Below are 24,890 nucleotides of genomic sequence, written 5' to 3' on the forward strand. Positions count from 1 at the left end.
TTAAAATCAATCAAGAAAATCAAATTAATCCAATCAATTGGTATTATATTGACAAATGTATAGTCTTCATTTCCATAATGCACTTATGGATAATTAGGTACAACGAGATAAACATTTGTTGTACACAAAAATAAAAAATATTTTTTTGTCTTCAGGGTATAGAATGTTAATGTAATTAGTAATGTTACTATTATAGTATGGGAGAACATGGTGTCAATGTTTTTCTCGATCTATAATCGACTCTCGACTTTAAAATTATTGTTCAAAAACAATATTGTCCAAATTAGACATAAAAAAGTTTTAATAAAAAAAACATAATAATTAATCCAAATCTTTTGAGAAATGACAAAATTGATTTCAACATCTTCCTTAATTATTGTGTATGTGTGTTAAACTGAAATTGGATAACCGTCAAAATATATTAAACCCATTGAAGTTAGCTTAGTCAAAGTAAATTTGGTGGAAGACCTTGAAAATGTGGAAACTACATGGACGTTTAAAGCTAATGACCACTCAAAATTGCAAAGCATTTATTATTTCAAGAAAACGGTCAAAACTCTTCTCTTACGTAAACCAAAGGTACATTTACACATATGGTAACTAGAAGACTTGTGTTAAGATATATATATATATATATAGACATCCAATAAAATCTTATTAATACATTAAAATTTTAGTTTTAATTAAAATTTAGTGATAAATGATATCACAAAAAAATATAAATAATGTATCAGGTGTTGTAATGCATCTCCAAGTAACGTTTTTTCAATGGTAATTAAGAGAAAAACTTGGAGATCTAAGGGGGAATAATGGTAGTTCTGCAACATGGACAAGAATTTTGATCTAACCATGGTTTCAAGCATCTAGAATGGAACCTATGTTCACAATGGAGATGGGTCAGTGTCTCTCCACCCTTCAGTGATTCCAAGCATACAGCACAATCTTCTTGTTCTAAGGCCTTCAAGCTCAATTTGGTCCAATAGAATTTCCTTAAACCACTTTTCTTTGACCCATAATTCTCTAACTCTTCTGGACTTGTCCTTCTTCCCTTTATATAAGTGTTTTGCCTATAAATTAATGAATTTTTTTAGAAATTAAATAGGTATATCTATATATATATATATATATATATATATATATATATATATATATGCAAGTTATTCCTTTCTAAATCAGGTAGATTTATACGTGAAAAATATAGATTTAATGGACGTTATATCATTTTTTTATCAGCAAAGAAATTTTTTAAAAAGAAAGATTGTTATATCTTAATTGACTATTTGTTTGTCCCTTAATAAATATCTATAATCGAGTAAATAACTCTACGAACTTTCTTTGCAACAACAAAATCTTCATTGATAATGAACTAATTCTTCTTGTTTGAGGTTCATTCATTTAGATCTGAGTTACAGCTATAAACTATAGGATAAAATAACATAATATTTTGTGCTCTCTTTTTTATGGCATACCTTTTGTTTTCTGATTTCCTTTGTTGTTTGAACTTCTCATCCAATCTTTGTTTAGCTTCTCTAGCTGCTCCTACTATATTTTCATCTGGGTGTGTCTGGTTAAACATGCTTCTTTGCTGTGTATTCAAAATATAAAAATTTCATTATTATTGAATCATCTTATCCTCATCAAAGATGATAAGGAATAACATGTAAAAGCATAGAAAGTTAGAAACAAAAAGGAAAATAATTCGTACTAACCAATGAAGAAAATGAAGGAAGAAGTGATTCATTGTTTTTTGCATATAAACAAAAAGAAGAGCGCCTTGTAGAATTATGAGGAGACAAAGAAGGTGAATCTAAACATCCTCCACTATGATGGAACCTTCTTCTTCTAGCAGATTCAACTCCTGGAAGCATTCCAGCCATAGTTTCTGTTTATGTTCTAAGAAATTAGACACTAGAGTTCTTAAGCTATGATATTGAGTAAAAGAACTTGGTTCTTATACTATAGTCTGTGCTGTTTATGATAGTGCTTTGGTGACAGATGAATGAAAAAGAAATGGCTCATAGGTAGACATGATTTAAGGTGAATTTCTTGGGGCAGTCACTTGCCCCAAAGAATAAGACTCTCTTTCCAATATTAGAGAGGAAAATAATGCTAAAAAACAAAGAAAATGTCATATGTAATTACACTTGTATTCTTATGTTTATTATAGAGTCTTACCCAAACTCAAAAGGGTTTCAAAGTTAGTTTCTTACTTATAAAATAACAAGTAATATTAGTAGTACAAAAAAAGATACGATTAAAAGTAAACTTTATGAGAATAAATTAGGAATAGTGTTAGTTTGTTATATCTATATAGCAAAATGAGATAACATTTAATAATGTTTACTTAGGTAGTTATGTGTTTCCATTTAAATAAAATTCATGTTCGAATAATGTATATAAAAAATATCCTCTAAAATAGTTAATTAACTTAAGAGGAAAAAAATGTGATATTTAAATAGTTGCTTATATTCACCTTACACTCTCATCATTTGAGAAAGAAAGGAATCAATTGTACATTTTTTAACTAATTTAGTAGATGAGATCTAAGGAAAAAGAATGATATTAGAGGATAGATACTGTCCATATATTAACTGTAGTTGTCAGAAAAAGTTTTCCACTAAGAAAAGTAGATTGTTTTGTTTACGTCAAAACCAAAATAAGAGGAATGGTGAATACATATGCGGGTCCCTTTTCAAGGCCATAATAACAACACGAGTTATTATCATTTTCATTATCCAGTACCATTGGTATAAATATTCAGTTTGAACTTTGGGTATAAATATTGCAAAAGTATAATAATAGCTCTGAGTTTTTCCATGCTTCATTTTTAAACTTCAAAGTTATTGAACAGCTGGACATAGATTTTTGATGAAATGCGCCGAAAGAGACTTGAATACGTTGGATTATATTCATGCTTCATGAAATAGTTTATATAAACAGGCATGGGCGTGGCTTCATATACATCAGATAAATATATTCATTTGCATTTTTTTAGACACAGGTAAATATAACAGAATCAATTACATGTATTTTTTAGAAAACTTTAGGATAAAGTAAGGTAAAATATGAAGAGAACAACATGTTCACCCATAATAAAATGATATTTTCGCTAATTACTTGAACTTTATTATACATTTAATTTATTTAAAATAAAATGGAATCCAAATCAAAGAGAGCACAGTAGTGGTAGAGAGACTTCCAACATTGAGCATAAAGGAAGAAACGACATGAATAATGTCTAGAAATTCTAAAAATTTTATGTGCTTAAAAATATTTATAAATTAATAATTATTTTATAGATTAAATATAATCAATAACAAAGAGATCATATTAATGATAGATTAACATTCCAATTCGAGAAGAAAGGAATAAATAATAGAAGTTGTGATTGTTCTATTAAAGTTTCATAAATTTTATGCGATTAAAAATATTTATAAATATTTAATTATTCTTCAATTTAAGTGAAATGAATAGCAAAGAGATCATATTTATGGTAGATTGACTTTCTACTTTCAACTCAAAGTAAGAAAAGACATGATCCAAGATCAAGCTATTAAAATTCCATAAGTTTCATGCTATTAAAAGTATTTTAGAAATAATTAATTATTTTTAAATTAAATGAAATAAACAACAAAAAGATTACATTTAGTGTGGACCTACTTCCTACTTTGAGTAGAAAGGAAAAATTGTGCAAGTAGTGACTAAACAATTCAAATTTCATAATGATTAAAAATATTTAGAATTAATTAATTAATTTTTTTTATTTAATTAAAGAATTTATTGAATTTTTTATCTAAATAAAGAGAATTAAAATTTGTTATTCTTATAAACATTATTCTTATTATTATTTATTAGACAAATGTTTATAAAATTTATTTTGTATTATTGTTTATATGTGTTTATTTAATTATTTAGCGTAGGAAATTAGTTAAATAAAGGGTAAATTAAATAAATAATCGAAAAAAGAAAGAAAAGAAAGGACACATGTGAGAAATGACATTCACAAGCCAAATTATTGCGATATTGAGTGTCGCATGGAAACACTAAAAACAAGTGGTGAATAAGGGTGGAAACAGGCCAGGCCAGGCTTTGCCTTAAACAGGCCCAGCTTATATAGCATATAGGAGCCTGGGTCTAGCCTGTTAGCCTGTTTAAAAAAAATTTCAAAGCCTAGGCCTGGCCTGTTTAAAAGCCTGACCTGACCTGTTAGCCTATTTAAAGACCTATTATACTATATGCTCATGAAATAGGCTACCATGTCTACATTTTAATGGATTTATAAGCTTATTTTTAGTTAGACCCATCTAATTCTAATAATTAAATTATATTTTTATATACATTTTTATATTAATATTACACATATATAATAATATTGCTTATATTAAAATAGTATAATTTCAAAATTCTTATATAATATAACTAAATAGACCGGTCTGTTAGGCTTTATAGGCCTTTTAGGTGGCCTAAAGCCTGGCCTGTTAAGCTAAATAGGCTTTTTAGAAAGCCTGAGCCTGACCTGTTCGTGATAAAAGTCTGGCCTGACCTAGCCTGTTATAGGCCAGGTAATAGGCCCCTGATAGGCGACCTGACCTGTTTCCACCCTTAATGGTGAACAAGTGATTTGCGCGAATAAAGTGGACAACATATAAAGTAGAGAGATCAGAAGATCAGTTAGACTATCTCTGGGCCAACACACGTTATGTCGACTCAAATTTCAATCGACACCTAACAATGAATTAAAGATCATCTTCATTATTGGATAGACTTACTACCCAAAAAAACAAAGGAAACAATAACATGGTAAGACATTTTCATCATTTTATATAATAGAATAGCACTTTTGTCATTGAAAACACAAGTAAAATCAAGTATTTATATCTCCATTAATGGAGAGAATCCTTGTTTATAACAATGTTGTAATACATGTCATGCGCCAGCTTGTCGCAAATGAGCGGTTGTCACGTGGCTATTGTCAATAATTTTAATCAGAACAGCAAGATCTGAGCAAAAACAATATGATGAGTAATGAATAAAGGTGTTAACATCAGTTTGGACTAGTTTTCAGGAAGAAAAAATCATTCGATTTAAACACATAATTAACTTATAGTTCGGTCGAGTCTAATTTTTTACATTAAGGCATTTTGATGGATTCTGATCCAAATATTATGTGGTTTGGATCAATTTGGACTAGTTTTTTAATAAAATATTGGAATATACACATATACTTCAAACCTCTTAAACATGACTACAATATTAAGTTTAATACACTAAAGTGATAATTTTATATGCATTGATATTAATATTGTCACAACTTTATCTTAATAGTGTTTACATACATTATGAAGATATAATGCTACAAGTCCATAATTTTGTTCCTACCATCATGTTACTATAAGTAGACAAACAACTATTATATAAATTTAAGAAATATTATATCAAATTACAGAACATAATTAGGGTAACTAAAATGACTAAGGAGATTATATTCATAACAATATATTCGTATTAAAAAGAAATAATTGGATATAGTGTTAGTTAACAATGAATTCTTAGCTTCTTTCATTGTGATTATATTCTATATTATAAGAAAATAAAACTAACAACATAATTATATTTATCAAAATAAACACCATATCTAAAATGTAAACATGTTACATACGTATAAAATTATATTATCTAGCGAACACATATTTTTAATCATATCAACTGAAAATTACTCAATTCACCATATGACTAATTGATTGTTGAGTTTGCATTCTAGCTTGTTTCAAAATATTATTGAACTAAAGTATTAAACACACAACTTTGTTTGTACATATTCTATGACTGGCAATGAACCGAACCAACTCCGTATTCGTTCGAAATTCGATTCGTTATTTAGCTCGATAAACTTGGTTCATGAACCAAATGAGTCGAACTTGAGCTGAAAATTGAGCTAGTTAAATAAACGAGCCAAACTTGAGTTGGATACAGTTCGACTCGTTAGGTTCATGAGTTGGCTCGATATATAAATATATATATATATAAACTAATTTTTATGTTTAGTATGACTCATGCATTATTTTTATATTTATTTTTATTATATATATATATATATATAAACAAGGTTATATTTATATGTATAAAACTTTTTGTAGTATTTTTTAAAAATTAATTAACTATTTAAGTTGTCCAAATGAACCAATTCAAATTGAGCCGAACAGTTCGTGAACTTTAATCGAGCCAAACTCGAGCTTAACAAATAACTTGTATCGAACTCGGGTCGAGTTTTGAGCCGGACCAATCCTTATCGAGCTGAACTCTGGTTCGACTCGGTTCGGCACGTTTTCAGTCCTAACATATTCCTAATAAGTCAAATTAATATGATCGTTTTGAATCACTCTGGTTCCTAAGGGTGGATCCAAAAACTGAATCAAACTGATTAGTTTTTAAAAAAATCAATGCAAAACAATCCAATCATATTCAGTTGCGGTTTTAGACTAGTTTTTGGTTTTAGTTTTGGAGTGGTGTAAATTTTACACCCCTAATAATGAGTGCTCTACTTTTCCCCAGAAATAATGAGAGACCACTAATTACCTAATGATTGGAAAATAATTCAAGGGCAATTTTCTCCATAATTCTTCCTATCTTTTTTTCCTTTTTTATTTCTTTCTCATATTTCACCTTTTTTTTACTCCAACAATATATTATGCTATTTATACTTGAGAGTGCAAAGTGTTAAGGACTACATTAGCAATGTTTGCCTATATTTTGATGAAGATAATAAATTAATTAAAGCTTGAAGATGACTCAACAATCAACATGTCGAGGGCTCAAGTGGAGTCTTATTAAACTTATGTTATAATTCTTTATTATTTTTTTAGAAGTCTAAGATGTTTGCCATAGATATTGAGTCTAGGTTAGGTAAACTTAGGTGCGAGTCTAACAAGACTTAATAAAGTAATTGATCCACTAGAATGAGACATCATATATAAATATATGATAATTAGGTTCATGCATTTTATACAATGATTTTATGCATTAAAGGTATTATATTTGGAAATCATGTATTGCATGAGCATATATCATATAAGTAGTTTACCATTTAATCATGTATTAAAAATAAACTGGTTAATCGATTAACCCCATGGCTTAATCGATTAACGTGAGTGTTTTATGCTGTTTTCAACAACATAACTGAAAAACTGTTTTTAAGAGCCAAAAACTGTTTTGTATAAATACTAGCTAATTGCAGAAACGGCTATGTAGAAAGAAAAAGAGAAACACATAGAGAAAAGATATAGATCATCATTGTTAAAATCTATTAGAGAGTGTTGAATTATGAGAAAGATTAGATCATGTTAAGGCTATAGTTTTCATATTCATCTTGCATGTTTCTGGCTTTCTTGCATCATTCTTGTGTTTCTTGAAAAGAAAAAGATAGTTCTTTAAAAGATTGCATATTTTCAGAAACCACATGCATGAACATTCATATTAGACTAGGACGTCTTGTAAGTTCTTGCTTAGGTTTTTAGGCTTTGATTCTTTTTGTTATATCCGAGTATTAAGTATTCATTCATAACTCAAAGCTTTGTATTCAAGGATTGGGAAAATCCTAGCTGCGGTTAGGTAAGGTGTTCTTCACACAAAGACTTAGGTCTTGGGATAAAGAGCGATACCTTGGCTGGGGCCGAATCGCGTAAGAAAAGTTTTCTTGGGAGGCGGTTTTGGGAAATGTCAAACCAAAGGTGACGAAGTTCTTTGGGTTCCAAGAAGGGAGCGTTCAAGTTTTGTATTTGGAAGCGTGTATATAACGTACATTGTGTTCTATAGTGAAGAAGGAAAATCTCCCAAATAAGAGGGGAGGACTGAATGTAGTTTTGGAGTGGATAGCAAAATGAACCAGGATAAAATCCCTGCGCAATCTTTTCAATCTTTTTCTCTTTTATATTTCAAGATATTTTAATGTGTGTTTGGAGCTAATATTTTGCATACTTGGTCCTTGCTATGTTCTTGTTAATCTTGCATAAAAGTATCTGTTGTATATCTGTTTGTTTGTTGGTTAATAACCGTGCAAGTTGTTGTTCTGATCATTTTGTTTCTGTTACTGGTTAATCGGTTATGAGCTGTGCTTAATCAATTAACTGGGCATTTTTCAGCAAATGTGTAAAAACCGAAAAAGTAGAACTTGAGCTCCACCACACCTATTCAATCCTCCTTTTATGTGTATTATGTCACTGATACCTAACAATACTAGAGTTTCGCAACTACTATATTAATTACTGGTTTTTAATTAAAATAAAACCATTGAAAAAAAGAAAAGTTTTATTTATTACTTTCTAATTTAATGAATTAATCCAAACCAACTTGTCGGGACTCAAAGATTTCGCTAATTGTTGGTTAAAAATAAATTGGTTCCAAGAGTAGTCTTTTTGCGATAAAATTAATTTTTATAGAATAATTACAAAAAAAATATATTTCATAAAGTAAAATTATTTTATTTAGTTCAAACATTATCAGAGTACCTTTTTTGGGCGATTGTTTTTAATTTGTGACTATAAAATATAAAAAATAGGTAAATATAATTATTTGTGTTTATACAACCTATGAAGCATGGATTCGTCAAATACCTCACGTGTTGGTGTCCGACACGGATACATTCGGATTCGCAAAAGATACGTATCCATAGAGTATCCAAAAATTAAAAAAATAAAATAAAATAAATAAATATTAAGACACGTATTCGATTCGTTTTCAATAAAATATAGGATATATGGATTCGTTTTTAGTAAAGTATATGATATATAGATTCGTTTATAATAAAACATGATAAGATAGATTCATTTCTAATAAAACAGGATAAGATAGATTCGTTTCCAATAAAACATGATAACATAGATTCGTTTTCATTAAAATAGGATAAAATATATTTGTTATGGAGGGCAATGATTTTAGGATAGATTTGTTTTCATTAAAATAGAATAAGATAGATTTGTTACAGAGACAATGATTTTAAATTTTCATATTTTTTACTTCGGATATTTTGATTTACACTTATAATTTTATCATATTTTATGTGTTTTTAACTTTTTATTATTTTATACGTGTATCCCTGAACATATCGTATCCTGTATTTTAGAAAAAATACGCGTCGACGTATCGGATACGTATCGTACCCGACACACGTATCAGTATCCGTGCTTCATAGTTAATACAACCATAAAATGACAAGAATGATCTTTTTATTATTTTTGTGTTATTTTGCAATTTTATAATTTATAAAAAAAATTGAATGAATGGAGTAGTTTCCAGTCTATTTTATGTTAATTATGAAAATGAAAATCACTCTAATTTTTTAAATGCCATTAGCTTGGTCTTAAGGGTGAAAGTCATGGTGTGTGGGTCACAAGAATTTGTTTCCTAGCTTATGAGAACACTATGAGTTAATTTATGTTTCTGCAATTTTTACCTCTACGCTGTTTCGTTGGGTCGGTCAAAGTTAAGGCCCATCTTATCTCAGGTTTACTTAGAAATTTGGGGAGTACATCAGATATCTCGTACATGTGTTAATCTATATACTATTGATTGTGATTGATTAAAAAATGTACTTAAATTAAAATTTTAATAATAAAATATTCTTTTAACTAATCACAAATAATAATATATATAGTAATACACTATTTTAGAACATAAGATGATCTTTTGAAATTTGTGTGTTGGATTGGTGTAAGTTTATTTAATGAACCTCCCTTTTTATCTTTTAGGATGAGGATGAAGTTGTATGAGCAGTGCTTGTCTGTGTATACTCACACATACATTTATGAGTATTTGTGTGATTGGAGAGTACGGAGGATGAGGTAGGTATGAGTAGTATTTATCTATGTATATTTACATTTATATTTATGAGTATTCAGATGAGTAGTGAAAATATCTATGGTCTAAAGATTTTCTAGATGAGGGATATGTTTACACATAAGTTAAGTTATACCAATTATACTTAATTTCAGTCATTCATTTTCTTAAATCCAACGGATCATAATGATGAGAGAGAAAAATAGAAATCTTAAACAAATTTTAAGTTTCATCCATTTGTCTATTGAATTTAAGAGAACGAATGAGATTGAACGTAATTAATGTAACTTAACTTGAATATAAATAAATATAATTATATATTTTATAATAATAAATAAATATATAAATAAATATCACATAAATAATTTATGTATATGAAATTTGTTGCTATAATTTAACCATTAAAATTTATTATAGAATAATAATAAAATATATTACATATAATCTCAAATTAATAAAAAGTTATAATATATAAAATATTTAATTAAAAAATAATTTTATGAATATATGAGATGAATTTTTCGGTAAAGAAAAATGTATTAAACTGAGGATAAGATATATATGGGACGAATAACATGATATCTTTATTTACCCAACAATTTTATTATTATTGATATCAGTGTGTTGGATAAGTATCATAATCTCTATAGTCACCCACAAAATTTTACTATTATGGGTAATCCGTTCGCGTATTTATACTAATACTCATATGTGAATATTTTTGTATCACCTTTATCTTTTCCCATTAAAAAAATCAAAACTTAACTGAACCCTTATTCACTTGTCCTTAAATAAAACTAGGGATGACAAAAAAATCACGACATGTGAGTACCGGAAAAAATATCCGCAACGGGTATCTGCAATAATAGCTTATGGACGGGAGCGGGTTTTGTGATACCCACCCTGCTGGTACCCGCAAATTTATATATTTAGTTAAATTTTTATATATATATTTATTATTATTTTAATATTATATATCATATACTTTATTATTATTTCATAATAAATTACATATATTTGACTTTGATAATAAACTTAGCATATAAATATCATATTGTTCCTGTAACAATTATTTTAAAATATTGATTATTACAAATTATATAAATATATAATTAAAATTAAAAACTCGTTGAGTACTTATAAATACCCACTACCTGCAAGGATACCTGCAAATATTGCGGGTTTGGACACGGGAAAACACTACCCGCGTCCGCGCGTCCACGCCCGTTGCCATCCCTAATTAAAACTAACCCATTTGTTTTTTCCAATGTTATAAAAACCATTTCGTACCGGACCCTTAACTGGTACGGTATAGGTGTTGAACCGATCAAGTATCAAAACCGGTGAACCGACCGGTATTTTACTAAACCGGTCGGTTTATACACATATTTTTTTTTTGAAAAAAAAAACTTGAAAACTTAAAAGTCCATTACAAGGTGATCTTTCCAACATTTCTTCAACACTTCAATGCGCATGTTTCCAAGACATACATAGATTACACTTTTTGGTTCGTAACATTCTTGTGTAATCTCAATGACATTTAAATCTTGGAGTACTGTCTGAAGATAGGATTTGGTGCGAAAATATAATACCGATATGAGACAACTTTGACTCATTGGTGTTAAATGACTCCAAATTTTTTTTTTTTGTAGAGTGAGTTGTGAACTTGTGTCATTTATTTATATTTTACGGTTGTTAAGTGATACTTTTAAATTAATATATGTTTTGTAATTTAGACTTTGAATTTGTTAAAGACTTAAAGTTGTTTGTTTATGTGAATTTTGAGTATTATTATAAATATGGATTATAAATTTGAGTATCTACCTATTTGAAATTTTTTGTTATAGATTTTTATATATATAAATATAAATAGGTATATCCGGTTTAACCGACATGCGATTTAATTACTGAACCACTGTAACAATATCCTGACTGATTTTATAACCGATACGGTTTTAACAACATTAGTTTTTTTACTGTTATCTTTTAGAATGTCACTAGTCCACAATTGTTGTTTCATTCATTTGCGCCAATTTATATGTTAGAAGATATGATTGATCAAAAAATATTTAATAATAACAATTTTGACTTAAATATTTTTCAACTAATCAAAGGTGATGATACATAAAATGGTATAAAAAGTAGGACAACATATGTACTCTTCTAATTATAATATTTGTGATGGACGTGTCCTCAACTGCCAACATAGATGACGTTAGCCAATTCCTTTCTAGGTAGCTACCAGGAACCTGTATTGAACCTTCCTCCTTTGACTATATGCTCTTTTCTTTTCCCCTATCTTCACACTCTTTCAACATTCTAATCTTCTTTGTCCTCTATGTACTATTGAATGTTTATTTTAATTAAATATTTTTTCATAGAATATAATAATTTATGTATATGAATTTTTTTTTGTTATAATTCAACTACTAAAACTTATTATGGAACAATAGTAAAATATATTATATATAATCTTAAATAAATAAAAATTATAATATATAAAATATTTAATTAAATAAATAAATTTATGAATATATAATTATCCGTGGGACGAATATCATAATCTCTATAATCACATACATTTTTTATTATTATGGGCACCGGTGCGTAAGACGAATATTATAATATCTATGGGTGTAAAAATTCGGTTCGGTTCGGTTTTTGATGCATTTTAGTGACCGAACCGATCAAAAACATATGGTTCGATTCTGCTCAATTAATCGCAAATTTAACTATAAGAACCGAACCGAACCGCTATTCAATGGTTCGGTTCGGTTCCACGGTTCCATTTACTCTTTTTATAAAAAATCTTGCATCAATTGAAAATTCAAAATGTACACAAGAGATATTGTTTATTCATAAAAGGATAAACATTAGTACTATCATTATAAAAAATTACGAATCATATATAACAATATAATTATGATTAGTAAAATATATAATAGTTTATAACTTTACATTTTATAATTAGTAACTCATGTAACAATACATGTATAACAATATAAGATATATGTTTGTTTCAAACTCAATATCACATAAGTTGGAAAATATGTTCCAAATCATAAGACACTAGGAAACAATTTAGTAACTAATAACATATATAATATTAACTTAATAACATATATAACACTACAATTCCTACAAAAATTGATAATTTAAGATAGAAAATTGATTGAAGAATTTAAACAATAATAAAACATTATTCCCTAATCCTATTATATATTTTTTTAATATGTGGTTCGGTTCGGTTCCAACAGTTCCTAAATTTCTAAAACCATAAACCGAACCGAACATAAACGGTTCTATAAAAAAATAACCAAACCGAACTGCAAAACCAAACTGAACCACATTTTGCAGTTTGGTTCCATTTGATTCTATCGATTTCGTGGTTTAAACCAGAACCGCTTACTCTCCTAATAATATCTATACTCATCCACAAACTTTTATTATTGCTGGTAAGTGCGTGTTTTCTATTCATACTGATCGATGAATATCTTTGTATCACTATTATGACTTTCTACCCATGTTATTTTTCCCCATTAAAAAACCAAAAATTAATTGGACCCTTATTCACCTAAAAATAATCCATTTGTTTATTCACTTTAAAACATATTATTATAACAAAAGGTCACCTATGAGGTGTAATTTTTGTGATGGATAGGTTCTCAACTGCCAAAATAGACCACGTTAGCAAATCCTTTCTAGGTAGTTTCCATGAACCTGTATGGAGCCTTCCTCCTTTGACTTTGTGCTATTTTCTTTTTCCCTATCTTCACACTCTTTCAGCATTCTAAATTTCTAATGTTCTTTGTCCTCTATGTACTATTTAATGTTATTTTAATTAAAAGAGACAATTTGGAATGCTTCAGAATTATCAATAAAAATGTCATAATATCTTCTTAGAACAATTAAAGAATGAATAAATAGACAAAATAGCTCAATCACAATATAAACTAGTTAGTAGCTCATGCAATACACAAATTAGAAATTTGATCTATCATTATAAAAAATTACGAATCATATATAACAATATAATTATGATTAGTAAAATATATAATAGTTTATAACTTTACATTTTATAATTAGTAACTCATGTAACAATACATGTATAACAATATAAGATATATGTTTGTTTCAAACTCAATATCACATAAGTTGGAAAATATGTTCCAAATCATAAGACACTAGGAAACAATTTAGTAACTAATAACATATATAATATTAACTTAATAACATATATAACACTACAATTCCTACAAAAATTGATAATTTAAGATAGAAAATTGATTGAAGAATTTAAACAATAATAAAACATTATTCCCTAATCCTATTATATATTTTTTTAATATGTGGTTCGGTTCGGTTCCAACAGTTCCTAAATTTCTAAAACCATAAACCGAACCGAACATAAACGGTTCTATAAAAAAATAACCAAACCGAACTGCAAAACCAAACTGAACCACATTTTGCAGTTTGGTTCCATTTGATTCTATCGATTTCGTGGTTTAAACCAGAACCGCTTACTCTCCTAATAATATCTATACTCATCCACAAACTTTTATTATTGCTGGTAAGTGCGTGTTTTCTATTCATACTGATCGATGAATATCTTTGTATCACTATTATGACTTTCTACCCATGTTATTTTTCCCCATTAAAAAACCAAAAATTAATTGGACCCTTATTCACCTAAAAATAATCCATTTGTTTATTCACTTTAAAACATATTATTATAACAAAAGGTCACCTATGAGGTGTAATTTTTGTGATGGATAGGTTCTCAACTGCCAAAATAGACCACGTTAGCAAATCCTTTCTAGGTAGTTTCCATGAACCTGTATGGAGCCTTCCTCCTTTGACTTTGTGCTATTTTCTTTTTCCCTATCTTCACACTCTTTCAGCATTCTAAATTTCTAATGTTCTTTGTCCTCTATGTACTATTTAATGTTATTTTAATTAAAAGAGACAATTTGGAATGCTTCAGAATTATCAATAAAAATGTCATAATATCTTCTTAGAACAATTAAAGAATGAATAAATAGACAAAATAGCTCAATCACAATATAAACTAGTTAGTAGCTCATGCAATACACAAATTAGAAATTTGATTGTGCATTTTATTATTATGTGTTCATAAAAGTTGTATTTATTTCTTGAAATGATGAATAAAAGTTTTATTCATTATGCTAAAATTAATTTAATATGATGCATACTACTTTTATTTAAATAGTTTTAATACTTTGAATTTTATGATTTATTATTGTAGAAATTTTTCTAAATTTGAACTTTGCATATGATAACAAATTAAGAGTTATTAGTTGTTCAACAACATGCCAAATGTGACCAACTCTAACTCACGAATACTTATTTGTCAATTATGATTCTTCCACAAACAATATGAGATCTCAAAGATGAAGAATTATGACATACAAATGCACTTCTTATCTAGAAACTATACTTGTGAAATTGAGATTTTAGTGCAATACATCAATAGTATATCTAGAAACTATGCTTGTGAAATTGAGATTTTAGTGCAATACATCAATAGTACTAATCGATAATGTCTTGGTTATATTATTAGCTCATTAATATAGCTCTATGTCTAGCAACTATACTAACAAGATAAAAATTTATGTTTCGTTAACACATCTCTATGTCTAGCAACTATGTTAACAAAATTAAGAGTTATTAGTTGTTCAACAACATGCCAAATGTGACATGTTGTTACAAATCCATTTCTAGCAATAATACCAATAAATGAATCTACAATTCATATTTTAGAATGATAACTTCTTCATTCATTCACGATCACAATATCATACAAAAAGGTATCAATCTCATGTAAGCATTAAGCACAAAAACAACTCATAAGAATCAAAACATAACGAATAAACATAAATTTGAATCAAAGTATATACATCAAGTAAATATTACATCCAATCCTAACAAGGAAGAAGTTACACATTGTCATGGTAATTAAACACAAAGATATGAAAAGAGAAATTAAGCTGACAAGAAAAGGATTTGCTTTATCAAAGAGCATGAATTGACTCATCTAACCTTTCTTACTTGCTTCTACACCTTTTCTTGAGCTAAAATATCCTAAGACTAAGAATTTTCAAGTACTATATGTTTATAACCGAGAGTATATCCTAAATGCCCAATCTAAGACCTTTTTAAAAGAGTCTTATTTTTGCACGATTTCCTCAACATATGGATTGTACTGAGTGTGGCGCTTTGTATAGCCCTCCCTTAACCTTTCACCTAACCTAGTTGCGCTAGGCATAGTACTTGTGTTGGGAAAAATTGCTATGTTGCACTGGGCGCAAGTGATTTGTTGAACGAATCCAGAACACAAAAGTACAATAAAATTTTGCTCATCACACAGGTTGTGTTGAGTGTGACATTTGATGTTTGTGATTTTCGCTCAGTGCAACTACTGTGTTGAGTGTGGTCTTCATCCTTTGTCAAATCCATTAGGTGTGGCTTCTACGCTAGGCTGAGACTTCTCTTGTGCGGAAACTTGATTTTTTGCATTGTTTTCCTTGATTTTGGCATGTACAAATATTATATATGGTAAAGTCGGACAATACACATAGTTTATTCATCTAAGGAACAATTTGTTGGTATTTGGACTAACTCATGAGCTAAAGTGCAAGAAAATATATGTTTAAAGTATGGTATTTTGACACTTATCAAGACTTATTAATGAGGAGTAGGGATGACAATGGGGGCGAGCAGACATGGTAGTCTTTCCCGTTCCTAAACTCACATTATTTGCGGGTACCTGTGTGGGTAGCGGGTGTCCTTGAGTACCCAAATGATTTTTAATTTTAGTTATATATTTATAAATAATCAATATATAAAAATAATTATTACATAAATAAATAAGATATTTGTAGATAAATCTATGATATAGTCAAACCGGTGCAATTTATTATGAAATAATAATAAAATAAATAATATATAATTTTAAAATAATAAAATGTATATATAATATATATAAAAAAAGTTAATTACAAAATTCATAAATATACGGGTACCTATAAGACGAGTATCATAAATCTCATTCTCACCAATAAACTATTATTATGAATACCCATTATATATATTTTTATAGAGTTCTTACGAGTCAAGTTTTTTTTTGTTATTACTAATGGGAAAATCCCAATTTAAAAAATAAAGCATGTGCCAACATTAGAAAACATATAGAAATACATAAATACACAAAGAAGTGTCAAAAGCAAGAAAATGATAAAACGAAAGGAATAGCAAAATTGACATGTTGGTAATTTTCTCTCCTTTACAATTATTTTCATCCATTCCAGTCATTTTTCCCCAAAGGGAACCGCATTATCTAATCCTTCAACTACGTATTTTCTTATAGTCACCTATCCATCTTTCTTAAACTTAAAAATCTGATGTGTTTATTGCATATAAGATTTAATTCAAATATCAATTTTTATAATAGATAAAATAAATGTTTTAATCAATTAATTGATAAAAAAAGTTAAATTCAAGTTATTGATTCGTGTCATATCTAACCCCTGCCAAAAGTAGGAAGAAAGTTTACGACCAACATAATTTAGTCACTATTAATTTCATTTAGATTATTATTTTTTAATTATTAAAAGAATTTAATGGAATTTTTATAATCGGATTATGATTCACATCACTTCATGCCAAAATGGGAAATACGGTATACAATCAATATCATATTTTCACTATTAATTTCATAAAAATACTTATCCTTTTTTAATTATTAAATGGATTTAGTAGAGTTTTTATTGCATCCGCATCGTCTCTAGCTTCCTTCCAAAAATGATAAGAAGGTCTACGATCAACATCGCTTATTTGCTATCAGTTCTATTCACTTGAAAATATTTTTAAATCAATCAAGAAAATCAAATCAAACCAATCAAATTGATATTTTATCTAAAACTATATAGTCTTGATTTCTCTGTTATACTTAAGTATATGTAGGAGTGAGATGAACTTTTGTGACACCTAAAAATATTTTTTGTCTTGAGGATATAAAAAGTCAATACAATTAGTAAATGTACTGTTTTAATATAAAGGAAATGCTAATACATTTTCCATTATGTAATCGAAACTCGAGCTTAGAACTCTTCTTTAAATATCATATATTATTTGAATTAGACATGAATGAGAGTTTTCTATATATTAACTTCAAAAACATAATGGCTATTTTAAATCTTTTGGGAAAGGTTGAAATTAAGTTCAATCTCTTTCTTAGTAATGTAGCTAATTTACAGCTCAAAATCGAGTTGTGAGACATATCAATAGTTAATTACTGTCCTTACCCTTAAAAATATTAAATTAAATTTTATTGAAAATAATGATGACAACCAAATAAAGAAAATGGACAAAATGATGACAGCCAAATAAATAAATTTGACAAAATGATGAGAATCAAATAAAGGAATGGATGGAAATAGAATTTGAGTTTAATATTTATATATTGTTAGTATTTGAAATTAATATCTATCAATCAATTGTCAATTAATTTCTTAAATTATTTATTTTTTTGTCTCTACCCAATCAAATTACAATAAGTAATATAATTATATTTTTATAATTTTTTTATTTAATTGATTAATATATTTTAATGAGTAAATTATACTGACACCCCTTGAGTTTTAATGAAATTACACAAATCACCCCTCACTTTTCTACACCTACACAAACCTCCCCTAGTTTTTATATTTTCGTTACACTGACCACCCTGCATAAGAAATAAGTGTAATCTTTTAAACAAAAAATGTGATAAATGTAATTAAGTTAAACAAAACTTGATATATTGTGGAGACAAGTCTAAATAATATATGAGTCGATACCTCTTTATTATTTTTGGTTCGTTACAATATAGTATAAGAGCGATTTAAACAATATCTTTATAGAATTGTTGATGCATTTTGTAAAAAAAAATAATAAATATACATTAATTTGTATATTATTTGGATTTTCCCCCACAATATACCATATTTTGTTTAACTTAATTACATTTATCACATTTTTTGTTTAAAAGATTACACTTATTTCTTATGCAGGGGTGGTCAGTGTAACAAAAATATAAAAACTAGGGGACGTTTGTGTAATTTCATTAAAACTCAGGAAGTGTCAATGTAATTTACTCTATTTTAATTGGTTTGAAACACTAATAATCACCCAAATACCCAAATAGAGACAAGGATCTTCATTCAAAAAAAACTGAACACCAAGGGAGAATATATAATCAGCTCATTGAAGTTAGCTTAGTCGATCAAAGTAAAAATTGGTGAACGACCTTGAAAATGTGCAAATTACATGGACGTTTAAGGCTAATGACCTCTCAAAATTGCATGCCATTTATTATTTCAAGAAAACGGTAAAAACCCTTCACTTACATAAACGTAGAACTAACTGATAAAATCTTGACAATACATTAAAAATTTAATTTTAATTAAAATTTAGTCATAAATAAAAGTAATGAAAAACATAAATACATTTGTTTCTAAGTATGATGTTTTGTATATGTCTCATGGAAGTTTTTGTTGGGTAATTAATTAAAATCTAAGGGGAAATAATGGTAGTTCTGCAACATGGACAAGAATTTTGATCTAACCATGGTTTCAAGCATCTAGAATGGAACCTATGTTCACAATGGAGATGGGTCAGTGTCTCTCCACCCTTCAGTGATCTGTGATTCCAAGCATACAGCACGATCTTCTTGTTCTAAGGCCTTCAAGCTCAATTTGGTCCAACTAAACTTCCTTAAACCACTTTTCTTTGACCCACAATTCTGTAGCTCTTCTGGGCTTGTCCTTCTTCCCTCTATATAGGTGTTTTGCCTATAAATTAATGAAACTTGTTAGAAATTAAATAGGTATATATATGCAAGTTATTCCTTTCTAAATTAGGTAGATTCATATGTCAAAAATATAGATTTAATATATGTTATATCATAATTGATTATTTGTTTATCACTTCAGAAATATCTGTAATCCAGTAAATACCTCTACGAGTTTTCTTTATAATAAGAAAATATCTATTCATAATGGATTAATTCTTCTTATTTGAATTTCATTCATTCAGATCTGAGTTGCAGCTATAAACTATAGGATAAAATAAAATAATATTTTGTGCTCTTTTTTTATGGCATACCTTTTGTTTTCTGATTTCTTTTGTTGTTTGAACTTCTCATCCAATCTTTGTTTAGCTTCTCTAGCTGCTCCTACTATATTTTCATCTGGGGGTGTCTGGTTAAACATGCTTCTTTGCTGTGTATTCAAAAGCATAGAAAATTACATAAATTAATAATGAACAGTTATTGATAAGGAATAACATGTAAAAGCATAGAAAGTTAGATACAAAAAGTAAATAATTTGTACTAACCAATGAAGAAAATGAAGGAAGAAGTGATTCATTGTTTTTTGCATATAAACAAAAAGAAGAGCGCCTTGTAGAATTATGAGGAGACAAAGAAGGTGAATCTAAACATCCTCCACTATGATGGAACCTTCTTCTTCTAGCAGATTCAACTCCTGGAAGCATTCCAGCCATAGTTTCTGTTTATGTTCTAAGAAATTAGACACTAGAGTTCTTAAGCTATGATATTGAGTAAAGGGACTTGGTTCTTTATATTATAGTTTGCATTTTTTATGATAGTGCTTTGGTGACAGATGAATGGAAAAGAAATGGCTCATAATACAGAGAAAATGAAAACATCCTCTTTATTAGGTAGACATGATTAGCTATTAGAGCAACTATTGATCTTAAACTTTTTCCTAATAGAATAAGAACATTTTTACTCTATTCTCCCTGTGTTATTTTTATTTCTTGATTTTTGTTCTTAAATGAAAACAATTTTTGTTCGTTCTTAGTCAATAGAAAGTGATGAAACACGTAGATGTTGTGGAAAAAAGTTGATCTTATGGAACCCAAATAAAAATAAAAATGTTGTTTGTTACTGTAGAAAAATAGTAGATGTTGTTGTTATGGAGAGTTATATTAAATTATAAAATAATGTGACCCAAATAAAAAAAGAAAATTTGTTTGTTGTTGTGGATGCTCTTATGACTTTCTACCTGTTATCTTTTTCCATTAAAAACAAAACAAAACTTAAGTATTGAACCTTATTCACTTGGATAAGAATGTGTTATTTCAAATTGTGTCTCAAACCATATAATATACTAATAATATTAAAGCAAAAACAGAAAAATAATAAATATTTTTTAATTGATGCATCATATTTTCATTGATCCGGGACATGTTAAAACTAACCCATATGTTTATTCACTTTAAAACATATTATAACAAAAGGTCACCATTTAGAACGGTTATGATAAATTGTGAGATAAAAGATGTGCTCTCATGTATCATTTTATGAGGGTAATTTTTGTGATGGATGTGTCCTCAACTGCCAAAATAGATTACTTTGGCCAATTCCTTTCTAGGTAGCTACCAGGAACCTGTATTGAACCTTCCTACTTTGACTATATGCTCTTTCCTTTTTCCCTATCTTCACACTCTTTCAACATTCCCATGTTCTTTGTCCTCTATGTACTATTTAATGTTATTTTAATTAAAGAGACAATTTGGAATGCTTCAGAATTATCAATAAAAATGTCATAATATCTTCTTAGAAACAATTATAGAATGAATAAATAAAGAAAATAGCTTAATGACAATATAAACTAGTTAGTAGCTCATGAAATATACAAATTATAAATTTGACTGTGCATTTTATTATTATGTGTTCATAAAAGTTGTATTTATTTCTTGAAATGATGAATAAAAGTTTTATTCATTATGCTAAAATTAATTTAATATGATGCATACTACTTTTATTTTAATAGTTTTAATATTTTGAATTTTATGATTTATTAATGTAGAAATTTATATGGAAATAATAACTTTCATAAAACTTAAAAGCTATTTCTTACCCACAAAACAAGTGAGAGTCTTTTTCAAATTTGAACTTTGCATATAACGTTTCGGTATTACAAGAGATATTTGCTTACATTTTTTAGTAAGACTAATCTCTTTTGTGATTATCCATTTCAACAAATATCGTTTATAGGAATCAAACCCTTGACTTTTTTTAATTTTTTTATCTAACAAAATCTTATATCACTAGAAATATAACTTCAAATGATTAAATACTTTTCCTAATATAATTTGAAACTCCCACATTAATGGAATTATAATGTGGATATAACTTAATGATAAATGACTATTAACTAATTTTTAAATTTATGTTAATATTTAAATATGATTGTATGACTAATATTTATTATTCTCAAATTTTTATACCATAAATATCATCATCTAAGTCACTCTCAAGTTTGGTATATGTCAAAAACAAGTTGCAGAATAAAAAGTTTAATTCAAAGTATGTTGAAGTGGATCTTGAAATACTTGCATTCTGTACCCAGAAATACCCTAATCCTTGAATTGTTTTTCCTTAAATTGGTGGCACATATTGTACTTTTCCTTATACAATTTGAACGTTGCATAAAGAGGAAAACATCTCAGGTTCAAATTCCAAATTCAAAATATTTATAGCTCCATTGTGACACCTTGGGCAATTAAAATTAAAATTGATGATGATCTAGGTCAAGAATCGGAAAGAACGGTGCATCAAAAGTAAAAGAACACGGACAACCCGTTTTATAACATTTCATTTCATCACAAATACATAGGAGAAATGAAGGCCCTTACAGAAAGAAAAAAAATACAATGTTGGGAATTCCTTATGATTGGTGAAATACTGATCCTATGATTTTGAATATCATGATTCTCACACACATACATGAAATAAAGAGTGCAGTGTCATGCCTGAATCCATGTTCATGGATGTACTCCTATTATCTGCGTTTTCTGAGATGTATTTTAGTATGATGGTCTTCCTCAACCAAATCTCTGATTCCTCTTGGGACTTGCGTTTTCATTCTGATGGGGAGAAGAAAAACTAAATTTGATTTGGTGTGTTGGAGATCCTAACCTCCTTATGTGTTAACTTATAGGGTTCCCATTATCCCCTATAGGTCAACCTGAAGGGTATCCACACATTAAGCTCATATCCGTTATCAGCTTTTAGAAATCTATAAGGTGTCAGTAATTAGATCACTTATAATGTAATCCCGAAATAAATAGCCGATATCATTATATCAAATATATGATATCCACCTTAATTAGAAATTATAAATTTATAACAATCTCCGACTTAGACTTCATATCTTCTTGATACAATTATATCACAGGTTCTTTAGGAGTGCATTTGTATGTTATTTACATTTAGACCTCTCTTTAATACAATATGGTTCATCTCATATATCAACTATGGAACCACCGTGGCTTTCATCACATGCAAGTATGACTCGATCACGATGATCACCATATTAATATACTCAATGACATAGATCAAATATGGATGAGTGACACGGAAATTTCATGCAATGTGATCTCAAACATGTCTATTTCCAATTGGTCCTTCTTTATTATTTAGTTAGATCAATCCAAAGTCTTTAATTGTAACACAATAGTTACAATGTGTAATTTCAAAATGGAACAATAAACCATCAACTTTATTATGCATAAAAAACTGTATATAACATCCAAAGTAAATAATAAAACATATAGACTCCCACTAAACTAAGGTACCCAAAGGAACAACACTCATATGAACAACATGTTCATGAAAGACTTTAGGTACAAAACCCTTAGTCAATGGGTCAACTAACATAAAATTTGTCATTATATGTTCTATGGAAATTTGTCCATTTTGAACACTTTCTTTAACAACTAGAAACTTTATGTCAATGAATTTTGATTTTGTAGAACTCCTTTTGTTGTTGGAGTAAAGAACCGCGGACTTATTGTCACAATAAATCCTCAATGGTCTTTCAATACCATCGACCACACGTAAGTCAGTGACAAAATTCTGCAACCATATGTCATGGTCTCATGCTTTAAAACAAGCAATGAACTCTACAACCATGGTTGAAGGAGCTATAAGCGTCTGTTTCGCAGACTTCCAAGAGATATCACCTCCAACCAATATAAACACATATCCAGAGGTGGAGTGTCTGCTGTCTAGACATCCAACAAAATCAGAGTCAAAGTACCCAATGATCTCTAAATTCTCAGACCTCCGATGAGTGGACATGTACTCATTTGTTCTCTTCAAGTAATACATAACACGTTTGACTGCCTTCCAATGATGCATTCTAGGATTAGTCAAATATATTCCCAAAACTCCCACAACAAATGTTATGGCAGGACGTGTGCAAACTTGAACATACATTAGACTTCCTACTGTAGATACATAAAGAATATTTTGTACCTCATATCTTTTAAGGTCATTTTTGGGGCATTGTTCGAGACTAAACTTGTCTCCATTAGCTATAGGGGTATCCCCTAGTTTAATGTCTTTCATGCCAAATATATCTAAGACTTTATCTATGTAGCTTTCTTGTGATAACCTTAGGATACATTGAGAGTGATCTCTCAGTATTCGAATACCTAATACAAAAGAAGATTCCCCAAGATCTTTCATTTCGAAATTCTTTGTTAGAAATCTCTTGGTCTCATGCAATAGTCTCATATCACTGCTAACAAGCAGTATATCATCGACATATAATACGAGGAAGATAAATTTACTCTCACTGAACTTATGGTATACACAATCTTCAAATTTATTTGCCTCAATACCATACGAGGTAATAATTTGATGAAATTTGTGATTCCATTAACGAGAAGCTTGTTTAAGCTCATAGATGGATTTCTTTAATTTGCATACCATAGACTTTGAGCCAATTGACACAAAGTTTTCTGGTTGCACCATATAGATCGTTTCCTTAATGTCACCATTAAGAAATGTAGTCTTAACATCCATCTGATGTAACTCTAAATCAAAATGAGCTACTAGTGCCAATATTATTCTAAAAGAATCCTTCGAAGAAACTGGAGAAAAGGTTTCTTTATAATCAATGCCTTCTTTCCGAGTGAAGCCTTTAGCTACTAGACGAGCTTTATATATGTCAATATTACCCTTC

At 28.5% G+C, this 24,890-nt stretch overlaps 1 protein-coding gene and 1 pseudogene across 3 annotated transcripts; both read right to left on the minus strand.

Moving 5' to 3' along the window:
• LOC109327325 lies at window positions 480–20,503 on the minus strand (annotated as a pseudogene).
• LOC109327324 (probable E3 ubiquitin-protein ligase RHY1A) lies at window positions 719–2,002 on the minus strand. Of its 3 annotated transcripts, XM_019560418.1 has the most exons (4): window positions 1,980–2,002; window positions 1,710–1,884; window positions 1,461–1,585; window positions 719–1,088 (listed from the first exon to the last, which is right to left on the minus strand). In XM_019560418.1, exons 2-4 carry the CDS (start codon window positions 1,875–1,877, stop codon window positions 797–799), a joined length of 585 nt encoding a protein of 194 aa, XP_019415963.1. In that variant the 5' UTR covers window positions 1,878–1,884; window positions 1,980–2,002; the 3' UTR covers window positions 719–796. The 3 variants fall into 3 exon arrangements, with proteins under 3 accessions (XP_019415963.1, XP_019415962.1, XP_019415964.1); XM_019560417.1 differs by lacking the exon at window positions 1,980–2,002 and having other exon boundaries at window positions 1,710–1,908; XM_019560419.1 differs by lacking the exon at window positions 1,980–2,002 and having other exon boundaries at window positions 720–1,067; window positions 1,470–1,585; window positions 1,710–1,908.

The sequence above is a fragment of the Lupinus angustifolius genome, chromosome LG15 (genome assembly GCF_001865875.1).
Source record: "Lupinus angustifolius cultivar Tanjil chromosome LG15, LupAngTanjil_v1.0, whole genome shotgun sequence".
Taxonomy (NCBI): Eukaryota; Viridiplantae; Streptophyta; class Magnoliopsida; order Fabales; family Fabaceae; genus Lupinus; species Lupinus angustifolius.